Below are 23,290 nucleotides of genomic sequence, written 5' to 3'. Positions count from 1 at the left end.
AGAGAAATCCTCCTGGACTCACCTGCCATCTTCACGCAGAGGGGCCACCCAGAAGAGGGAAGAGGCGGGACTGGGGGCCGAATCTCGGCCCCAGGCACCTGACTTATAAGAGAAGCCTCTCCAATTAAGCTGCACCACGAGAGGTCTGCTGACTTTCTGGAGGCCTCCATGGGCACAAGAACCTAGAGAAGAGAGCAGGCAAGGTATTAGCTACGTGTGAAGCACATGACCCACCGGGAGGAGAATATGAAAGTATAATAACCATGTGTGCATTTGAGTGTACGTTCATGCACCTGAGTGCATATATAAATGTATAAGGAGGTATAATTGTGTATGAATAAAGGTTAGTGTTTATGTCTGATTATGGATGTATTTACATGTGTGTGTATGTGGGTATGCCCATGTGTGAGAATGTACCAATCTTGGTCTGCATCGCTTAGTGATACACCAAACAAGGAAATGGAAGATTTATTCTACATCAAGATTTCAACTGCCCACCCCTCAGTATATCATAGGCAGCCCTGCACGTCCAACCCTGTCCTTGGGGAGATGAAATCTTGGGAAGATTTCATCTGAGGCCTCACCTGGGGACAGGGGTGGGTCAGGATGTATGGAGGTCTCTTCTTGCTCCTTCTCCCTCTCACACTCATGTAGCCGGCTTTCCAGGACATCTACCTCCTGGCGGAGAGCACGGAAGCTGCGCTGGTCAGACTCAGCCAGAAGCTTGAGTGTGAGGCTGGCATTAGCCACCTGTAGAAATGAGAGACCAGGAATGTGGTTCACTGAATGTTGTTAAGAACCAAACTCAGGCTCCCATGTTTCTCAGCTCAGGATCTTCTTCCTCAGAAAGAAGTGATTTTGGAAACTGTCAAATTTGAAATTAGATAAGACAGGAGGATATGAAGGGGAGAAAGATTCTTTAATCCATCCACATACCTGGCTCTGGAGTTCGTGGAGGAGGTCACTGACCCCACTAACTCTTCTGTTAGTCTTAAGCTGGGCCACCAACTCCTGTGCTCCCTCCAGCTCCAGGCGCAGCAGGTTGAAAGCTGGGAACTCATAGGAGGAAGCCAGGAAAGTAGGATTTCTGGAATTCAGGGTACTGTTCATTTCCAGGACCTGGTTCTCCTGATCTTCAATGGCGTGTGCATACTCACTGACCTGGGCATGGGGGATATGGTCAGACAGTTTCCCCAAACCACAACTCCTATGGCTCTTCCCAAGCATTCACATCCCCCAACAGTGCCACATAGCCTACAAAATTCTCTCATATCTGCCACCTTACTTGCTTCCATGAACAGCTCTTGAGGGGAGCATTAGTGTTATCCCTATTTCAAAGTGGAGGACACTAGTACGCTTTTCACTGCAGAAAAAATAATAACTCTTTCCCCTGTGTCATCCAGATTCTATCTTTCCTTTTCTGGTTAAAGCCACACACTCTCAGAAGTGGTTTAGTGAGTACATAAGTGGACAGACCTCCAGCTTCCAGTCTGGCCCCATCCCATCAACCTTCCCCAGGAGCTCCACTAGTAACCATTACAAAAACAAGTGCCCACATCACACTGCTGATGCAACATTTCTATTCACTCACGCTCACTTACAGCATCAATTCCGAGCTCACCAGCTTGGCCTACAAATCTCTCCATATATTGCCTACGTTTTAACTTCCTCAAACTCTTTCCTGCCTCCTTTGCACTGGTCATCCCACTTCCAAGCCTTTTCGTGTTCTATATCCTCTTCCCATCTCCCAGTGGATCCATATTCATTCATTCATTCACCCATTAGGGGCGGCCGGATGGCTCAGTTGGTTAGAGCGTGAGCTCTGAACAGCAAGATTGCTGGTTCAATTCCCACATGGGCCAGTGAGCTGCACCCTCCACAACTAAATTGAAGACATTGAGCTGCCGCTGAGCTTCCGGAGCTTCTGGGGGGGCGGCCGGGTGGCTCAGTTGGTTAGAGCATGAGCTCTGGACAACAAGTTTGCCGGTTCAATTCCCACATGGGATGGTGGGCTGTGCCCCCTGCAACTAAAGATTGAAAATGGCGACTGGACTTGGAGCTGAGCTGCACCCTCCACAACTAGATTGAAAGACAACGATTTGGAGCTGATGGGCCCTGGAGAAACACACTGTTCCCCAATATTCCCCAATAAAATAAAATAAAAATTAATTCACCCATTAATGTAGGAAGTATTGCCTACATAAACATCTCTGTATTGTTACTATCTCTGGAGATCCCAAAACAGTACCTAATTTTCCCTTCATACTAAAAAATCACCTCAAAGAAGAGGGCTATACTTCCTTCAGCTTCTTCTCTACTACCAGGGCTCATTCCCCAGCTGGGTCTGAGAGAGGCTGTTCTTGTGCTCCTCCCAGCCCCAGCCCCAGCCCCAGCCCCAGCCCCAGCCGCCAACTCCAGCACTCACCCTGGACAGCTCCTGCTCATACTTGCCCATAAGCTCCTGGGCAGTATTCTGTAGTTGTTCCAGCTGCTGTAGGTAGATGGCGTTGTTGGGCAGGTAAACCACACAATGGCATATGCCATCTTTATCCATGGAGCCTGACACACCTCTTATAAGCTGCAAAAGCATGGTTACAGGCACATTAAGCATATATGTTGGGGCACAATGTGCTGTTTAGCAACATGAGGCAGGAGAAGAGTCTGACCCTGCTCTGGTGTGCCTGAGAACGGCTGTCTGCCCAGGAGGTTGTTCATGACTGCCTGGGCTTCCTTCTGCCATGGGTTTGAGTGACCTTTTCTTTGACTTCCCAGAATTGAAGCCACAGTCCCCTTCCTGCTCTTACTGGTAGGGCCACCCTCACCCTACCTCATGTATTGGCTCGATCTGGCTGCCATTCATATAGCTGGAAGCAGACTTTTCCTTGATGCTCTGGGGGAGAGAGGAAAGGTGCTATGAAGAGAAGTATCAAAGGATCAGCTCAGGGGATGTGGTTCTCTGGAGTACCCCCACCAGAGATTTAGTATATTCCCACTTTGTCTTGAAGACAGCGGGAACAGAGAGTTTCAAATCATCAAAGAAAGAAAATTAATATTAACTGCACCATGGGGCACCATTCTGGACTGACATACGGCATTCACAAGAACGTGACAAGGTAGGACCTGCAATCCACATCTTATAATTGTAAAAACAGAGTTTCTGAGAATTTTAAAAAAATATTTCACTAGGTCACATGATTAATAAGTGAGCAAGCTGCAAGCTGCCCGCAGGTCTCATGTTTGTACTAGATCTTTTGCTTTTATTCCTAAGGGAGCAGCAGAGCTCCAAGTTATGTTGGGGTGGGTACGCAATGCAGGCCAACAGAGTGAAGGTGGGCGGCAGCTGCCTTGCCTCAGCTAAATAGAATAAGGGGAGAAAGTTTCTAAGGGTAAAAGATACATAATTTGGGGTTTTCTCCCCTTCACTTATCATCTTACTTATAAACCCACTGATTCTAGAGCCAGAATGCCTGAGTTCTACTTCTCACTCAGTGAAAATAGGCAAATTACTTAATCTCTCTGTCCCAGTGTCCTTGTGTGTAAATGAGGATACTTGTGTTTTACTTTAAGAATTATAAATATATGTAGAGTTTAATTTGTAAAGACTCTTTCTAGCTTTTGGTTATTATCATTGGTTATTAAGACTCTTATTAGCCCATTAGTTATTATGATCCCCAATGTCCATCTCTCCACTCCCACTTTGAGCTGGATGAGCCAGTACTGAGTCCAAGACTACTTCCCAAGTTGTTGATTAGGACTGTGGCACCGGCTGGAGTTTCTTTACAGAATCTTCAAGAAGTTAGATGTGGCCCTGCCCTTTTCTGAATAGCCCCACACATAGCTTCTGTGGCCCTGGTAGTTAATCTGGCTGTGTCTTCAGCCTGCAATTCCAACCCAATAGTTTAGCTGTGGGTGATAATGAAGCAGAGGTCATCAGAGCAGGCAGAGTACCCCACCCTCCTTCCATGTGTCCCTCTCCACCTTCACTCTCTCCCAGAGCCTGGGGGTTCTTGAAAAGGATCAGAGCGGTGAGGGAAGCCAGCCCAAAGTACAGAACCATCTCCCTCCCTGCTTGTGATCCCTCCACCCTCCACCTGTACCTGACGCTGTCCTCGGAGTACCAGAGGCAGCAGCAGTAGAGAGGTCAGGAGGGTTGGGATGGGTTGCATCTTGCATCAGCTGTAGGATGGACTAAAACCTCTGAGTTCCCTCATGTTTTTATCTCTGGTCCAAGTGAATAGTCTTCGCAGGAGGGGCACAGATTTCGACATCTGAAATGTCTGAGAGGGTGTGGGGAGAGTATGGGAGTAGAGGTTAGGAGAGAAGGGTTGCGACAGACTGGTGCCTCCAGAGATGGGTTGGCAATAAGTTTCTCACTACAAACAGGGTCTTTCTTGTCCATCCCCAAGCTGAGATCTAACCCTTGTCCTGCTGGGCCCCCCTGTTCAAACAGATTAAGGCAAACCTGAGACATCCTGTGGGGGCCTTAGAATGGGTCCCTTTCAGGAGGGATTATGCTCTTACTCTCAGCTTTGAGGGAGGGAAGGAAATTCAACCCTACCTGCTCCATCTGAAGGACAGAAGCCATTAACTTAACCACTCACCTTTGGATAAGGGCCAAGGTGTATATCTGGGGGTGGGGAGAATTGCTTCAGCAACTCTGCTGGCTTACTTTGTTATGTGCCCTGCCTCACCCCTAGAAATGTGTCTCCTCCACTGTTCTGGGTTCTCTAAACATTTCCAACCCACCCATTACTCTAATGTAGTCCCCAATTTAAGCTTTTGATGCTGGCAGCCTCCACTGTCTGTCCTTCAGGAAAGCTCCCTCCCAATATCTTCTAACCAGTCATAGGATCCTGTTGAACCTCCAGTCCTCTGGGCTCTTGAATGGGGTATCCCTACAGAAAAGGAAGAATCTGGGTCCTGAGTCTTGGACAAGGAGTCATAGCTCAATGTCCCTAGTGCTAGCCACCCTAAATTACTCTGTCCTTTTCTGCTATGTCTCTTGAGTACGTCTCAGGCAGTGGCGAGTCTCACACCCACCCAAGGGAGATGTCAAATCTCCTGGGAAGCGTGTGTTGCCCCCCCACCTCATTTTCCCACAGAGGGATTTGGTATCTGTAGCTCTGAGATCTGTATCCTTTATTACTTCCCTACTTCTCACTGCGTCCCCCACTTCAGCTATTATGGGCACTTAGCATAAAGACCCTCTGCTTACTCATCGCATCCTATAGAGTCCTTTGCCTAGCACATAATATTAGGTTGGTGCAAAAGTAATTGCAGTTTTTGCAATTATTAACCTTTTAAACCAGAATTACTTTTGCACCAACCTAATACCTAGTATAGAAAGGCATTTGAAGCCTCCACTTCTCCTCCTAGGGAAAGGGTTTGAGAGCTTAGGTGAACATATGACTCCAAGAAGACATGCCCTGAGCTCTGTTAGGCAATCCTTGATGAGAGATCATACCTTTATCTTGCTTTACAGATTTTCACCCTGGCCTAAGGCCAGGAATCCATTGTAAATCGCGTTATCTAACTCCTCTGGCCTGGCCTTGCTATAACCATAGGATCCAGAAGAACCACAGAAGTTAGGGAGGTAATAAAGAAATGAGTTGGAAAAACTAAGCTGTATGGAGCAGGAAACCTATCCAGAATCAGTGTCCCGGTGGGTGTTACTAGAAATTTAGGAAGCGGGGATAGGAGAAGGAAGGGTGGAAGAACAGATAGAGCATGAAGCATGACAGCTAGTGCCGGGGTCATCTTCCTATTATTTACCAGCTGAAACTAGTGAGTGGTACTAGTTGGAAAAGCAGGAGAAGGCTCAACATCTGAGCTAAGTGAGGAAATAGCTGAGGGAGGTACTTATTCTCAGAGCCAACAGGTCTCCCAAAATTTAGGTATTAATCACTCAGATCAGAAACCATGTCAGTTGTGTGAACTGTTTTCTGTTTTACTCACAGTGTGCTATTTCCCTAGCCTCTTCTGTCTTCATCCCTTCAGGAAACGTGGAGTTCCTGCTTAGTATCACACACTGTACAAAAGGCCCCATTCAGAGCTGCCTTTCACTAATCTGGTTCTGGCTGGGCAGAGTGTTAGAGAAAGATAACTTCCTTATCCACAGGCTGCATCCTGGGCCTCCCTATCTGTTATGGTCCAGGCCCAGACTCTTCTATATATGTATGATGCATCTATGGAGATCAGTACAGAATTAGAAAGAGCAGAAATAGTCCAGGCATGGTAGACCCAGGTCAGTTCAATGTGCATTCTGCCCCCATGATGGGAATAAGACTGGGGTGAGCATAGCGCCATCTATTGGCAGATTATGGAGATGTCTTGGTTAGAGCTCGGCCCACATGGGTCCTGCAGCACTACTTGGCCATCGGAGAGCACACACTGGAGAAAATAGGGTCCTCATTCATTTCCATGGAAGGCCCTCTCAAGGCCCACATCTCTAACTGGCCCTGCCCGGCAGAGCTGAAGCAAGTGTGTGAGCCTCCGAGCAATCTGCTGGATCCTCACTCCATAGGCCACAGGATTAAGAGCAGGGGCACCACCACGTAAAGATTAGCCAGGAGGAGGTGGGTATGGTTGGGCACTGTGTGGTGGCCAAAACAGTTAACCAGGAAGAAGAGGGCAGGCTTGTAGAAGAGAGTAATGACCCTTGCATGGGCCCCACAGGTACCCAGGGTCTTCTGGCGGGCACCAAAGGAAGGCAGCCAATAGTCAGCACGAAGAATGAGGTCATAGGAAGCACCTATGAGCCCTACGTCCAGGGAAGGAGAGAGCAGCATGGTGGCTAGTCCCTACCAGGTGTAGGGGTGCATGTCACCACATGCCAGGAGAGCTGCAGCCATGTGTTCACAATAGGTGTGGGGCAGTGCCCTCTGCCCACAGTATGGCAGTCTCTGCAGCAGGACCACAAGGGCTACCATGACACAGGCACCATGGATTACAATGGCTATGGCCACTATACCTACTGCGCACTGGGCCAGCAATGCCCCATAGTGCGGAGGCTGGCAGATGGCCACATAGCAGTCCACAGCCATGGCCAGCAACACTGAGGACACAGCAGTGAAGGACATATGGGCAACAAAGAGCTGAGTTAGGTAAGCCCCAAAGGGGACCTCACCTGACACACCCTGGAGCACAGCCAAGACTTTCTTTGGGCACTGTGGATATGGCCCGAACCAAGTTAGTAGCTGCCAGAAGTCCTAGCATCTGGTACATGGGTGCCTGGAGTGTCTTGTCAGCTGCCACCATCCCCAGTAGAAGGGCATTCCCTGCCACAGCTGCCATGTACAACAAGCACATAGGCACAGAAATCCAGGCATGCAAGGCCTCCTCTCCCGGTAACCCCAGCAGGACAAAAGGCCCAGGCCCAGAGAGGAGCGCAATCTGGTTGAGAGTAGGCCATATAGAATCCAGCTGTCTCTCATGGTCCCACCTGGCTCTGTCCCTGCGGAGTATAAGTGGAGCCTGTGAGAGACAATCAACAGTTCTACAGAGATTTTGGAGGGGTAGTGGTGGGGGTTGGGGCTTAGGACACTGCAGCATTTACTGAGAGACATCTTTCTGTCAGGCAGTGTTCTACGAATTTGGCATAGGCTGACCTGTGGATTTCCTAACTGTTTATGGTTTATTAATATTTCCATAGGATGGATCAAGGAATTTAGTTTCTGAGAGGTTAACAGACTTACTCAAGGTCACCCATCTGGGTTATAGAACTAGGATTTGTATCAACCCTCATCTGACTAAAGACCATGCTCTTCTGACAGTCTTCTCTGGATGGAATGTCTCCTCACCAGCCCAGGCACATGGAGACATTAGAGTGTGCTTTTCCAGATCACCTGTCCCAGAGGATATCAGTCGTGTTATCTAAGCCTAATACCTCCAACTGCAGTGCAGTCTTTATGCTCCCTCCACCCTTAGGGAGAGGTTAAGTCGGAGGAAGGAAATATCCAATGGCTATTTTCCACTCCATTCATTGACAGATGCTCAAAATTCCTCTTCCAAGATCCTTTTCCAGAAGTCACTTTTAGCTCAGACCCACTTTCTTAAACATCACATTCCTCCCAGAATGTCCAGTACTTTTTTCCCAGCTGCCCATGGCCTTTGACATCCCAACCTCTGGCTCTGATGCACCATAGGTCTATGGACCTGGGACATGGAACTTAATTCCTTCTTTGACCAGTGTAGACATTTATCCCCTAACTCAGCTTTGTGGCTCTTCTTTCCTGTGTGTTTTGTCCATGGGGCTACCCTTTGGGTTGTACAGAACTCAGTCTGGGAAAGTTCTCATCCCACTGAGGACACAGCAGAGTATCTAGGTTGGGCTCCAGTGGAAAGGATGGGGGTCAGATTCCATAGTAACAGTGCCAAATGGTGGTCAGGTTAAAATGGTAGAGGCAGGACAATTTTACTTATCTGGGTCTAAGTGGGTAAAATATAGCCTAGAAGAAGGCTTCCCATGCTCCACCTAAAGACCATAGTTATGACTTCGAACTTCATGAGATAGAGCATCTGGTATTTTAACCTGGTGCTGGGAGCTGAGAAACCTGGGGCAGGTGAGCAGAGAATAGTGAGTCTGGTCCTGGATGAAGCTACCAATCTTTCCACAGTCTGCGTCTGCTCTAGCCTTTTCGGCAGCACTGCTTCCTGGGCCTTCTCTCACATTCACACATTTTGAGTCATGCAGAGTAGAATCAGGGATAAACCAGGGTAGACTTTCCTACATGGAAGTCTTGTTGGCTTAAAAACTAGAGCTTCCTCCTGAAGGATACGGCTTCATCGAGTCCTGCCTCTCCCACAATGGGGCCCTGTGGGCTCCTGTGAACCCTGGGCCTTCCTGCCAGGACCAGCAGGATAGGTCTAGCCTTTACAAAAGAAGGAAGACGTCAAATCCGAGCCTGAGAACATCTCTTCCCAAACCACAGGGTAAGCACAACCCGTACCCAGGCAGGGGCCCCATTAGAAAGTCCTGTACTCAGGGTGCGGGCAGTATTAGCAAATTTCCTCTTGGCAAAATTCCAGGGATGACGCCCCTATTTCCCCCATATTCACAGCCCGCATTTCTGCTCCTTCCATTTCCTCCCATAGGCTAAGTGACGGGGAGGAGAAGGAAGCCAGGGACCCATTTCCCACCCTCCAGCCTGCTCTGCCAGCATAGCTGCACCCTTTGGTTCTCTGCCAGCATAGCTGTACCCTTCTCATCTTCTACTTGCCTGCTCTGCTCTCCTTCTCTGCCCAGTCTGTCACCTCATCTCCAGGCCCAACACAGCTCAGCTTCCTCTGTAGGTCAGGAGTTCAACAGGGACACACTGAGGGAGAAGTAAGGTAGAATTTCTACTTTCCCTGAGCTCCCAGGATTGCCTGAGCTGTGGCTTGGAGTCCTGGAGTTTCTCCTTGGTGGTGATGTACTGCAAAGGTATAACACTCTCTTGGGGCCCCTTTTTATGATCAGGAAACCAATGTACAGAAAGGATAAAGTCACATAGAGCTGGACCAGGAACAAGATCTCCTGGATCCCAGTTCGGGACTGATTCCTCTCCTGGAATTTTTGCCTTGTTCAATTGACTACAATTTTCTTCTTGGTAGGAGAAGCTGTCTTAGCCACTCACTCACACAGTTTCTGCAGCTCTACTTGCCCCGGGGTTTCCACTCTCACTCTGAGAGAACCCTCATTCTGTCTCTACTCACACATGCACTCCTTCTTCCTGGCATGAGTCTTTGGGGCCACTGGTGGTACACAGACTTGCATGAACCAGCTGTAGTCTGAGACTTGTCTCCCACCATCTGCTACTTCCTCTTGGGGTTCCAAGCCAGTGCTCATCACCTACCTCTTCCTTTCCTGTTGATCTTTCTCAGAGGGCCTCTGGTCATTCTACTCAGAGTGGCTCACATAATGTCCTGCCTAAGGGACTTAAGGGACAAGGTATTCCCTCCAGGAACTTCATAATCTGATTTTTTTAAAGATTTTATTGGGGAAGGGGAACAGGACTTTATTGGGGAAGGGGAACAGGACTTTACTGGGGAAGAGTGTGTACTTCCAGGACTTTTTTTTTCCAAGTCAAGTTGTTGTCCTTTCAATCTTAGTTGTGGAGGGCGCAGCTCAGCTCCAGGTCCAGTTGCCGTTGCTAGTAGCAGGTGGCAACTCCTTTGCAGGAGTTAAACCAGCAACCTTGTGGTTGAGAGCCCACTGGCCCATGTGGGAATCGAACTGGCAGCCTTCGGAGTTAGGAGCATGGAGCTCTAACCACCTGAGCCACCGGGCCTGCACCACCTGCTGATTTTTTAATCCAAACCAGAACATGTAACTTCATTCATGGTCTGACAATGGGACAGAACATTTGCAACCAGTCTCCTCAGAAAGAGCCCTTGGCTGCTAGGACAGTAGAGCAAAGCTGGACCTAACCTGTTTTCTCTTCCCATAGAGAGTAAAGTGGTGGGAGGTTTTTAAACAATAATGATGTGCTCGGTCTTAAACATGATGGATCCAAGATGAGAATGGCAATTGTAATTAGTAAAAATAGTTACTTAACAGCTAATATTAGAATACTATTTTTCAAATCTGCAAAACACATTCATCTGCAATTTTCTTTTAATCCAGTACCAATCCTATGAGTTAGGAAAGCAGACACCAAAATTTATAAGTAAGATCACATATAAAAACTAAGATAGAAAGTTACCAGGAAAGAGGCCATAAAGCCATAAAAATCAATGAACTCTCCTGGGAAGGGCAGAAAAATAATAACAGATAACTGTGTCCAAGAAAGAGGGTGGGAGGGGGAAATGGAGACCAATGCCTTCCTTTGTTGTTTTTCTTGGTCATTAAGCTTTCATGGGAGCCATTCATGCATGTCAGTGAATTACCATGGGTTTGAGTTCCTACCAAGATGAAAGATGTATGTAGTGTGAAATTATCTTGGCTCAGACTCTGTTTATTATTCCTTCAGTAAACTTTTAAAACTATCAGCTCTTGGCCAATCCCTGTTCTCAGCGAGATGGAAATAACCAGAAGAGAATAAGAGATAATCCCTTCTGATACTTTTGAGCATTTTTAGCAAGCTGGCACAGAAAGAAGAATCTTCATTTAGTCGAATGTGGTTTAATTTAAGGCAACTAGAGTTCACAAAAACAATAAAAACAGGTTCTGATATTCCTAGATATTTTTTCCCTTCTTCTGGTGTCTGTTTTCACAAGAGAGAGGTTGCATTCAGTGGGAAGGAATATCACTGACCTGGGGTTTAGCAGATTCTATTCGAGCTCCACATTGATGACTTCCTTGCTGTGTGCTTTGGAAAAGCATTGTCACTCTGAGGGCTTCAGTTTCCCCTTACAAGAATGCGGGTTGGATGATTCCTGTCCCACAGGATCTGGCCCTCTCCGCCGCCACCCTCACCTCCGATCCCCACCTCACTCTGCTCCAGCCACACCAGCCTCTTTCTGCTCTCAGTTCATGCCACGCTGTTTCCAGCCCAGGATCTTTGTGTTCCCTATCCTCTCTGTCATTGTCCTCTTCCAGTTTTAGTCCATCACGTTCTTCAGCTTCATTTTTCTATTGGTTATATTACAATTTGAAAGCAATAAATGTATTTGTGTTCTTGCTTCTTATTTGTCACTCTCCCTAGAATATAAACTCCATGGAAGCAGGCCAGAGCCTCTCACATTATTAATCTTCATTTCCTGAATACTTTGGATAGATATTTGGAACATAATATATACTAAAAAATACTTTCAAAATGAAAGGATAATTTTCAAAAAAATGTATTGAAAGAACTTTAGATGTTTCTTTGATCGGAACATGCAATATTTTCTCAATGCTTATGATATTTGGATGCACATTACCATGGATGTGTGATTTTATCCCCCGTCTCACTGCACCGCCCTCCTCACTGCAGGAATGTGTCTTCTAATTGATTCTCTCTTACAATCAAGGAAATATACTCTGTAGATAAGAGCTCCACTAGTCCTCTGGACAATGGGGTAAATTTTTAACTTAAGTCTCCAAATTAAGTAAATTAAGGTTTCATCTATGTATGATGAGAAGTCCAGCCCTTTCTCTATATCTCCAACTATTTTCAGAGATCATGTCCTCCTGGGTTCTATCAATGCAGCTCACCTCCTCATTGTGTCTTAGAGCCTAGAAGCTGCTCCTCTTGTAGCACAGGTACCAACACCGCTGGCATTGATAAATATACAACTTCTCTCATTCCTATTACAGCACTGCTGATAGAATCTGTTGCTTATAACAGACTTGTACTGAAAGTGTTTTGTGTGGAAGGTGGATGGACATTTAAAGGGAATTATAATGAAGCATAACGTGGACAATAATTACAATCAAACATTATTACAATGTCTTAAACCCATCTACTAAATGAGAAATTTCTTACTGATATTTTCACTTTTATTCTCTCTTATGCAGTGTCTGTCTCACTTAACACCTTTTACTTTCTCTATAGCTGTAATTCTTAATTTCTAAATTGTTATTGCTTTTCCTATTTAGAGGAACTCAGCTTTCTGTTTCACCTCCTTTCACCTGATCATATCCTGTAGAACTTTATATTCCACAAGCAAACAGGTCATCAAGGAACTTTTTATACATAGAACCATCTCTTTCATATAGATCATGCCATTTTCCTGGTACACAAAAGCACCTGGAGGCAGTTATTACTTTAAATAGAATTTGTTTTTTTCAGTTTTGCTACATTAATATACACTATAAACTTATCCTAGTTTTTCCATTGCACAGTGGAACATCATTCTGTACCCTTGGTAGAAAACAAAAGTATGACCTTATCTCTGATCTGCTTGGTCTTCACTCCATAGACAATGGGGTTGAGTGCAGGTGGGATAACTATATAGAGGTTGGCAAACATGATGTGGAAAGTGCGGGAGACATTGTGTCCAAAGCGATGGGCAAGGATGGAGAAAAAGGCAGGTGTATAAAACATGAGGATGACACAGACATGGGAACCACAGGTGCCAAGCGCCTTCTGGCGGGCATCGCGGGAGGGGAGGTGGAAAACAGTACAGAGAATGAGAGTGTAAGACACTGCAATGAGAATCACATCTGAGATGACCGTCATGATAGGAACACAAAAGCCATACCAGATGTTGATGGAGATGTCAGCACAGGCGAGCCGGGCAACACCTATATGTTCACAGTACGTGTGGGGTATGATGCGTGTCCTGCAGAAAGGCAGGCGTGTGAGCAAAAATACATCTGGCAGAATAATGCAGAAGCTTCTAAAGGAGATGCCTACAACAATCTTGATGATGGTCTTGGGGGTCAAAATAGTAGTGTATCTCAAGGGAGAACAGATGGCCACATAGCGATCAAATGCCATGGCCAGCAGGATGGCTGAATCCAGGACAAAGCTATAGTGGAGGAAGAACATTTGGGTGAGGCACCCTGGAAATGTGATTTCTCGAGCCCCAAGCCAAAAGATACTCAGTGTTTTAGGAACACCGGCTGTGGACAGGATGAGGTCAGTTGTGGCCAGCATGGAGAGAAAGAAGAACATGGGTGCGTGAAGGCTACGCTCCACTATGATAAGGTAGAGAAGGATGCAGTTTCCCACCACAGCCACAATATAGATGATAAAGAAGGGAATCCCAATCCACACATGGGATTTTTCCAGGCCTGGGATTCCCACTAGAGTGAAGGGTCCTGGGTTGTAAGCGCTCAGGTTGAAAATGACCATGGCAGACCAGGATGCCACAAGTCTCAGGTCCTGAGGACAGAGAGTGATAAAGGAGAGTTAGGTTCACTTGAGTCACTCACTTCCAACCACTCATTATTATTGACTCCTAAAGATAAGATGACCACATAATTTATCATCCAACGTAGGAAATTTTGAAGTGAAAAAAGGTTGGTATTATAAGAATGGCAAGTACCATGCATAAACTAGGATTGTCTCAGATGTATATATTGGGATGTGCAGTCATTCTACATAAAGAGAATATTTTCTTTCTTCTGATCACTTCTGCTGATTTTAACAACTTTTCCCAGGAAGCCTTCCAGACTGGATACAATCACTCTTTTCATTATGCAGTATACCCCTAAGATAAGTTAACAAATTACAGAATATATTTCTCCATGGGTTGGTGTATTATAATTTATATGACTTTATGGGCATTATTGGTTAAGATCTGCTTGTTATAGCATTGTGGAATATCAATCTCTGCCCCAGGGCAATTGCACGTTCCTTTCGAATCTACCTGGTGACTGTGGCTCTTAGATTCATGAAGTCAACAACCCTTTATTTGCCATCCAAAAACCTAGGTCAGCTTAACAAACACTAGCCGAATTCCTACACTATGCTGGATAACATGTTAACTGAATTTTAAGTTAGAAAATCTCCCTATAGCTGAGGCTCAGGAGCCCGTGCTCCTCCAAAAAAATCATTTTCCTGAACCCTATCACTATACAGCTCTATAATATCCTAATACTTTGGACTTAATGTCACTATTAGTCAAGATTTCGTCCAAAAAAAGGATTGTTTCCTAGTGAACATATATTCTATTAAATAGACAATAGACCCCCAGGGCACATACACTCTCAGAAACACACACTTAAATTTACAATCTCAAACATACTACTCTCTCTTATCTATATGTACATCCTCTCATACATTTTACCATCATATGTTTATCCTCATATAATCTTACACAAACTCCCTCTTCCTCTCTCTCTCCCTCTCTTCTCTCTTCTTTCTTTCCCTCTCTTCTCTCTCTCTCTCTCTCTCTCTCTCTCTCTCTCTCTCTCTCTCTCTCTCTCTCTCTCTCTCTCTCTCTCTCTCACACACACACACACACACATATACACACATATGCACACACACCAAGGAAAACATAAACAAAATATTCTATGATTAGATGTTGTATTTTGATACTGCTATTTGCTTTGTAAACTACCAAAAGCTTTACTTTGGGAATTGCTTTTTTTAAAGACTAGGTAGGTTCCCATACTTCTTCCTTCTCCAGTAATGTGTTCACATAGAAAACTTTTTTTAATCTACAGATAACCAACCATACAGCAATGCCAGGGACTCCCAAGATCAGAACTAAGAGGAAGTTTGTGATGGCCATACACTGCAGATTTCAAACCTGACAAGGCCATAACTCACATTCAACCTTATCTCTACACCCACTTTTTATCTCATTCTTAGGCCCAGCTCACCATACCTTTCATCTTCCAGACCAGCGCTTATTTTCTCCAGTCTGATTTTGCCAAATGAAAAACAGGATGTTCTCTTCTTTTCTTTCTGACCTTCCCTTATCTATAAGTAAAAGCATTTTTCTTGTAGCAACTCAAACCCTCCTCTACAATGTCTCCATAATTCGTATGTTCTAGGTTTTGGAAACACCGTCCAGAGTTCAAAGTTCAAAGAGTGGACCACAGTCCAGCCCCATTTGCTGAGTAGCTGTGCTTTCCAGTTTAGTCCTTTTGTCTCTGCTGTCTTAACCACTGGGGGCCTAGAACTCACCTACAGCACAGATCTGATTAGGTTATTCAGACTTCATGTTGAAACCCCTTTTCTGTGCTGCTCACATACTCCAATAATATATGGCATCAGCACCCTGAAACCATGTACTCTGAATCGCAGCTCTTCTAGCTTGACTGAGGTCATCCTTTATTCATACACATGTGAGGAAAGGTCTTTCCTAGCTATTAAATTTTCATATATTCAAACACAACAGATGTTCATGCAGTTATCCAAAAGCATTTACACATGGGCACAAAGTTAACTCTGAGGCTTGTCATTCTACAGTCAGACAAATTCACAATGTGGGGCAATCTACAACACAGACTGGTCTTTTCAATAAGTCAATGACATTAAAAAAGGGGAGGCTTAGATAAGTAAAATGCCTTTCTACATTAAAATAAATTTACCAGAATGAATAACTAAATGCAATTTTTGACTGGATTCTGTTTAAACAAACCAGGTACAGAAGATAATTAATATATAATTGGGGAAATTTAAATATTACCTAGGTTTAGATGATATAAAGTAATCAGTATTAATTTTATTAAATGTGATTATGATGTTATGGAAGATACACACACACACACACGCGCGCGTGCACATGCATACACGTGCCCACAGTAACTTAATAAAACATTGGCACAGAGTGTGTGCTCTGGAGCCAGAAAACTAGGCACTTCAATCTTGATTCCATAATTTACTAGCTGTGTGAACTTGGGCAAGCTTACTCGAAACATATAATCCTTGGGTTCCTCATTTGTGAAAAAGGCCTAATATCTCTAATTGTTGCAATTATTAAGACAAAGTAAGACACTCCTCAAAATCTCACCTTAGTGTAGTACCTGGTACATAATAAGCATGTAATAAATTTTACTTCTTTTTATTATATTTTATATCATCAGTATTATTACTAACAGTGAGACCACAGAACGAAAAAGAGAACAGAAAGAGACAGATGCATAAAAATTAACACACATACCCTTACACTTAACTCTACTCTTCAGGCTAGGGTTATGGGTCCTTGTCACATGTCTGACACATAAATTGTCTGAACACCACTTACCATGACATTGTTAATCGAGTTGTATAATCTATTCTATTTTCCATCTATTCCAATCTTTTGGGGTTTATTTGATGGATCATATAGACAAGTCATAGAGACCATGATCTTGGTTTACAGTTGGGAGTTTCTCAGGAAATAAAGTTATAGTGCTCAGTCCATGGCTCCTAGAAAATGGAGCCCAGAATTTTTCACTCATTCCCTCTTTCTCTCCAAATCTGAGTGCCAACCACAACCCTTCAAACAACCGGGACTCACCTAGTCTTTCAATAGAGCCAAATAGAGAGAAGAAAGATTGTACAGGCAAACACACAGAAAATCTGCAAAAGGGTCACGTGCACCAAACAAAAAAATAAGTGGAAAGGACTGATAGACAGGTCAATTCCCTGCTTATTTATTTTTTTCTGGCCATTGCTCAACGTGGGGAAGAGGTAGATAATTAGGGCCTGAGGGACCCTGCCCCCCTCTTCTCCCTCTCAGGGGAAGACTATAAAGAAGCTTATATTAACCTGGCCCATGCCCCTGAGTTAACACCGCCTCAGGGTGCATTTTTGTTTTTGCATTTGCATGTGAGAGCTACAGTGTCTGTGGGTGTGTGGCCAGCTGTGTACATGCATCTAGCACATCACCTAGGTTTCAAGCTCATGCTCTCACGTACCAGTAAAAGACTTGGGACAATTTTTCTACAAAGTGGTAATATACAGTAGTTAGTTTCTACCTCTCACGGTTGTATAAGGATTGATAAATTAAATAGGACAGTGCATGTGAAGATGGTTAACACAGTGAATAAACTCACAGTGCACCTGTTAAAATAATTATCTGCCCCACTTCAAGATACTCTAATACTGTCTTCCAGAGTGAGGCCCCAAGATCTACATTCATAAGCTCTACAGTGGACTTTGTGCTATTTATTTTTCCCTGGAAGACCCGTATGTATGTGGGTATGAGCATAAAATCTGGAAAGCAAGAAAGTTGGTTGGGACTGTCTCTATTGGGGCAGACATGGAACAAATCCTGCATGTTATTTTCTTTGAAGATCCACATGAGGTTGTTCCTGTTGGGATTGAATGTCTGTCCCTCTGGAACATTTTTGGCTAAATGTTCACTCTAAAACCATCATGTCCCAATCTACATCCACTATCTCCTCATACAAGCTCTTTTTATGCTCCTAAGCCTAACAAATGTCATCTCAATGTGCACATGGATTTTTTTGTTGTCATTTTTACCAAATGGCATTGCTGCTCTCCTTAAATATGTCTGAACCCATTCTCTTCTCTGTCTCCATTGCCCAACTACCATCATCTCTTACCTAAATTATTCCAATAGCATTTGAAAGGTCATCTTATTTCCATTTTTGTCCCCCTCAGTGCATTTTCCACCCCACAGACAGACTGCTTTTTCTAAAGTGTACTTCTGATTATGTCATTACTTAGCTAAAATCTCATTTTGTTCTCATCTCAGAGCCTTGGCACTTGCTATGTCCCCTACTTTTATTTATCTTCATCTAGATCTTCATCTAGATCGTTGTATGGTTGTCACAGTTTTATTATTTGGGACTCAACACATTGAAACTTTATTATAAGCTTTTTATTTATAAGTTTATTATAAATATTATATAACTTTATTAGAAGAGATGTATATGTATGTGTGTGTGTGTGTGTGTGTGTGTGTGTGTGTGTGTATCTCAATTGATAAAATACATTACTATGGGAAGACTGTTAGCTCTGCCTTTTGGTACTGTGAGGATTTCTGGAAGCCCAGATCTCCAGTTATATCTAAGAGGCTCTTAACCCACTACTCTAACAGCCAGGTCAATTTACCTGAGTATGGCAAATCCAGTCTCTCTTGGCTAATTTGTTTGTTTCTCTCTCATCTATAAATATGTTCCCTTCCGGTTGGACCCAAAATACAGGTAATTCCATTTTCAATGGCTATCTTTTTACATCTTACATTGCAAGACTATTGAAAATGTCAGTCAAATGCACACCAGTGTTTTGTTTGATGTACTTTAAGTCAAGTTTTCTTCGGCCAATATTTTTATAGGAAGAGTAGGTATGTTTAAGTCACGGAAATTTCCAATTCTTACCTTTGGTGTACTCTGTCCCCTTATAGAGACATCCGTCTTTCTTTGACTATTAATTGTGCGGAAAAGAACTTGCTATAGGCAACTTGCATGAGTTTTATATGAACATGTAGTTCATACATAGATGATATAGAACTTAAAGCTTAATGTTGCCATAACCTGGGCTAATAAAAATACTATTCTGGTGAATCTGTTAATGATTTCCACTAGACTAAAATAGGAACATACTCTGGTGCCCCTGCCCTCTATATTTATAATTCATACCCTAAAAATTGAACTACACTCCTCACTTTTCACCCCCACTTAAACAATAGCAACAAACCAACTATTGTTTTATGCGCAAATATTATGGTTGTATTAGCATGATCTAGGAGTGATGCCTTAACAGGCAGCTGGCCCTGCTATCGAGTATTGTCACACAGAAGTACATGTCAACTATTTAAAAATGGAAGTCCCCACAATTCAACTACTACCACTATATAACAATGTGTTTAGCTGGAAATCATGTTATTCTTTTTTTAAATGATTAAGGTGGAAATGTCCTTATGCTTGTTTTAATATTTCATACATGTTCATTTTGGTCCCTGTCAATTATTTGAACTCCCATTTAGAGATTTCCCACAGCCTGGAATCAGGACTCTTTAGCTCATGAAAATGTATTTTATTGATTTGTTTCTAATTAGAGTTGACTTTGCCTTTCCTTCGGGCAGTTGAAAAGGTTGGGTTTTCCTTGGTCAAAGAGGCTGCCCACCTACTGAGGATTGAAGTATACGTGAATGGGCAATATGGAATGGCTACTGATTCCAGTGACTTTGCCCCCACCACCCCCAAATCTATTATAAACCCCATAACAAAAACAATACATTTATGAATATAAATAGAATTTGGACTTTGTTGACATCTTGCTTAAAATTCTTATGGTTTCCCATTGTTCTCAGAATATTAAACAAATTCCTTAAAATGATTCATATTTTTCCATCTTCTGCAATCTCACCTTTGTCATTTCCTCTACCTAGAACCTCCCACCCCATCGGTTTTCTGTTCCTTTAATGCACCAAGCGTTTTTTCGGCTCTGTGTCTTTATATTTGCTAGCCCCTCTACTTTTCTTTTCCTTTTTTTCCTTTTATTTTTTTTTTCAAATAAATATACTGGAATTTATTCATCTGTAAGTGTTTACTTTTCCTTTTCCCAACTTTATTGAGGCATAATTAACAAACAAAATTGTATATATTTAAATTGTACAACATGATAATTTGATATAGATACACATTATGACAATCAAGTTAATTAGCACATCTAGCACATCACATAGTTACTTTGTTTTGGTGGTGAGAACACTTAAAGTCTATTCTCTTAGCAAATTTCAAGTATACAGTATAGTATTATTAACTATAGTCATCATGCTGTACATTAGATCTTATTCATGGTATAACTTAAAAAAAAGTTTGTACCCTTTGACTAACATTTCCCTATGCACCCCCACCCCAGTCCAGCCCCCGGCAACAACTATTCTACTCTTTGTTTCTATGTTTGCATTTTTCTTCCCCTCAGATTCCACATATAAGTGATACCTCATAGTATTTGTCTCTCTGTGTCTGGCTTATTTCACTTAGTCTGATGCCCTTCATCCATATTATCACAAATGGCAGGATTTTGTTATTTCTCATGGCTTGATAATATTCCATTGTGTATATATATCACAATCTGATTGCCTAGATTCCACTCAGTACTCTGAATGCTCTAGAATCTTGACTAAACCAAACTTGAGGTTAGCATTATATTGGATCCTCACAGAATTTTTAACTTTTATTGAATTGAAATTTAGAGTATTCTACTGTTCTATACTGGAATAAGGGACTGAAGAGTCCCACGAAATTACAGATGCTATAAGAATGTGATTAATTGCATTACTTGGCACATTTTCTCTAAGAGCTCTCTGAAGATATCTCTGTTCTTCGTATCAGGAATAATATTACTTCTCTGAAGAACTGACTGGCTTCTAATTTATAGGCACTGTGAATTATGTAAATAAATCATGCTTAAATCTCACATAGACTAGAGCTGAATTCTTAACCCATGTGTAATAAAAGAATAAGAATTCACGGTAGGTGCAAAGCGTATTAGCTTTGTCTTATTTTTTTTTAATCTTTTATCTGTTTTTCTTTTTACCTCTACTTTCTCTTCTACTTATACTTCATAGTATTTTTATTTAAGGTGTTCAAAATATATCCAATAATTATGGAAACAACATACATGGCTGTTATCACACAATAAAAGAATATATACTCGTACATGAGTCTTTGAGTCCAAAGAACATATAAGGGATTCCTATGTTGAGAGTTATCTAGTGATATGTGAATGGGGTGGTAGCATGGGGGTGGAAAAGCAATCTAGAAGTAGAGAGACCATATGGAAGTCTGGTGTTTTGATTCAGATGAAAAGTGATGAGTGTGTGGACAGTTGTGTTAAGGACTAGTAAATCCAAAGGTTGTTTAGAAAGAAGTAATAGGCTTTAAGAAAATATTAAATATGGGAGGAAATCAGACATCAACTGTCATCAGTACCTGGCAAACAGAAAAAAAATAGTCATTTTTTGACTGATTTAGTGACTGAATGACTCATTATGACCAAGTTAGACATACTGGATTTGAAAAAAGTCATGAATTATATAAATAGAGATACACTTTTTGGAATGAAACTATATCTCTGTTGAAATACAAAAATTAAGAAGAGAGTTTGTGACACCAATGTTTCCAACTGGTCAAGTTTCAAACTTACATCTTAGTCTGTACCTGCCTTTCCATCTTATTGGCCATCGAAATTTATCTTCCTCTGTTTCTTCCTTCTTAGGGGAATCTACCCACCCATGTCTCATTTGGCTTTCTCAAGATTGATTGAAAAATGAGTTTTGGGTTTTATCATTGTCCTCCTCCTTCGTCCAAGATAAAAACCTGCACCTTTAATTTAACAATTTCATGATTATTTGTCATGCATTCATTTTATAACCATTGCTTATGCACCTAGTACATGCCAGGACCTATACTTGATACTGTCTAGAAATGAATTGGAGTAACCAAACTAAAAATCCAGAATGTCACAGAGTCATAACAGTAGAAATTCCTTGCTCTGCTATAGCATACAAACTACTATGATGTATGAATCTGAAAAAAAAAAATTCTTATTCCTTAGAAACATCTTTATAATGAAAAAGAGATGCTGATCATTTTATTGTTTTTCAGTAAAAATTTTGTAAGTATCTTAGAGTAATCATATAAATTGCAAAATTTTAGTTGCCAGAAACTTTCAAAAATTATTTCCTAGATTCAGAATTTATATTTTTTGCAACAGTAATGACTGAGTAGACTTCTGCCTAAAATTTCAAAGAAAGCAAAAGCATGGGTCTAATTAATAAGGAATTTTTTCATCCATCTTTTCTCTGGCGCCATTGGCCACAGGGTCAGTCTTTACCATTTACTAAGAATTTGTCTCTGTCTCCCAGACTTCAAGCATAAATTACTGGGACCCCTTAGGAAAGAGCAGAAGAATGACTTTGTCCTGAATCTGCTTGGTCTTTACTCCATAGACAATAGAGTTGAGTGCCGGTGGGATGATTACATAGAGGTTGGCAAACATAATGTGAAAGGTATGAGGGACATTTTGCCCAAAGCGATGTGCAAGAATGAAGAAGAATGCTGGTATATAGAACATGAGGATGACACAGACAAGGGAACCACAGATGCGAAGGGCCTTCTTTCGGGCATCTCGGGAGGGGAGGCGAAAGATAGCACAGAGGATGAGGGTGTAGGAGACAGCAATTAGGATCACATCTACAATGACTGTCATGATGGGAACACAAAACCCATACCATATATTGATGGCGATATCAGCACAGGCAAGCCGAGCAACACCTATATGCTCACAGTATGTATGAGGGATGATATGTGTCCCGCAAAAGGGGAGACGATTTACAACGAAAACACATGGAGCAATAACACAGAAACTTCTGAAGGAAATTCCCACAGCAATTTTGACAATGGTCCTGGGGGTCAGAATAGTGGTGTATCTCAAGGGTAAGCAGATGGCCATGTAGTGATCAAATGCCATGGCCAGCAGTATAGCTGAATCCAGGACAAAGCCATAGTGTAAAAAGAATAATTGGGTAAGGCAACCAGGAAAACTGATTTTCTGGGGACCAAACCAGAGGATAGTAAGGGACACATGTGGTAGATAATATGAGGTCAGTCATGGCCAGCTTGGAAAGGAAAAAGAACATGGGTGCATGAAGACTGTGCTCCACTGCAATAAGGTAGAGAAGCATACTATTGCCCACAATGGCCACAAGATAGATAAAGCAGAAGGGGATGCTGATCCAGATGTGATACTGCTCAAGTCCAAGGATGCCCAAAAGTGGGAAGGCATCTGTGTTGGAGCTACTCAGGTTGTAAATGGCCATTGAGGTCTGATGAATAGCTTCTGTATCCTAAAAACAAATTGTGTATAGAGAACATGAGAAAAATGCTTGGTAATTCTTCCTCCACCCTCTCCTTAGGGCCAGCTCTCCTCCTCTTTCCTGTCTGCCAAGAAAGACCCTCCCATTGCTATTAAGATGAGCAAGATGCTCACCTTGCTCATCTCCTTAAGAAAGATTCCCCAAACCCAAA

At 42.8% G+C, this 23,290-nt stretch overlaps 3 protein-coding genes across 3 annotated transcripts in view; all 3 read right to left on the bottom strand.

The window, feature by feature from the left end:
• The window catches only part of LOC117029708 (olfactomedin-4-like), a 29,699-nt gene that overhangs the window by 2,247 nt on the left and 4,162 nt on the right, over positions 1-23,290 (bottom strand). Inside the window, exons 2-7 of the mRNA XM_033118912.1 lie at positions 4,098-4,277; positions 2,828-2,890; positions 2,426-2,578; positions 937-1,161; positions 585-750; positions 23-182 (exon numbers count right to left, since the gene is read on the bottom strand). Coding sequence (XP_032974803.1) covers positions 23-182; positions 585-750; positions 937-1,161; positions 2,426-2,578; positions 2,828-2,890; positions 4,098-4,166 — 836 coding nt within the window. The 5' untranslated portion in view covers positions 4,167-4,277. The remainder of the gene's footprint in view (positions 1-22; positions 183-584; positions 751-936; positions 1,162-2,425; positions 2,579-2,827; positions 2,891-4,097; positions 4,278-23,290) is intronic.
• Positions 12,670-13,736, bottom strand: LOC117030495 (olfactory receptor 52H1). Its single transcript, XM_033120605.1, has one exon. It carries the CDS (start codon positions 13,698-13,700, stop codon positions 12,753-12,755), a length of 948 nt encoding a protein of 315 aa, XP_032976496.1. The 5' UTR covers positions 13,701-13,736; the 3' UTR covers positions 12,670-12,752.
• On the bottom strand, positions 22,143-23,082 carry LOC117030497 (olfactory receptor 52H1-like). The gene is given in 2 exon segments (XM_033120606.1): positions 22,143-22,839; positions 22,841-23,082. Coding segments are annotated over 2 exon segments (939 nt in total).

The sequence above is a fragment of the Rhinolophus ferrumequinum genome, chromosome 11 (genome assembly GCF_004115265.2).
Source record: "Rhinolophus ferrumequinum isolate MPI-CBG mRhiFer1 chromosome 11, mRhiFer1_v1.p, whole genome shotgun sequence".
NCBI lineage: Eukaryota > Metazoa > Chordata > Mammalia > Chiroptera > Rhinolophidae > Rhinolophus > Rhinolophus ferrumequinum.
Note: the sequence above shows the minus strand (reverse complement) of the source record. Positions and strands in the feature narration are given on the sequence as shown.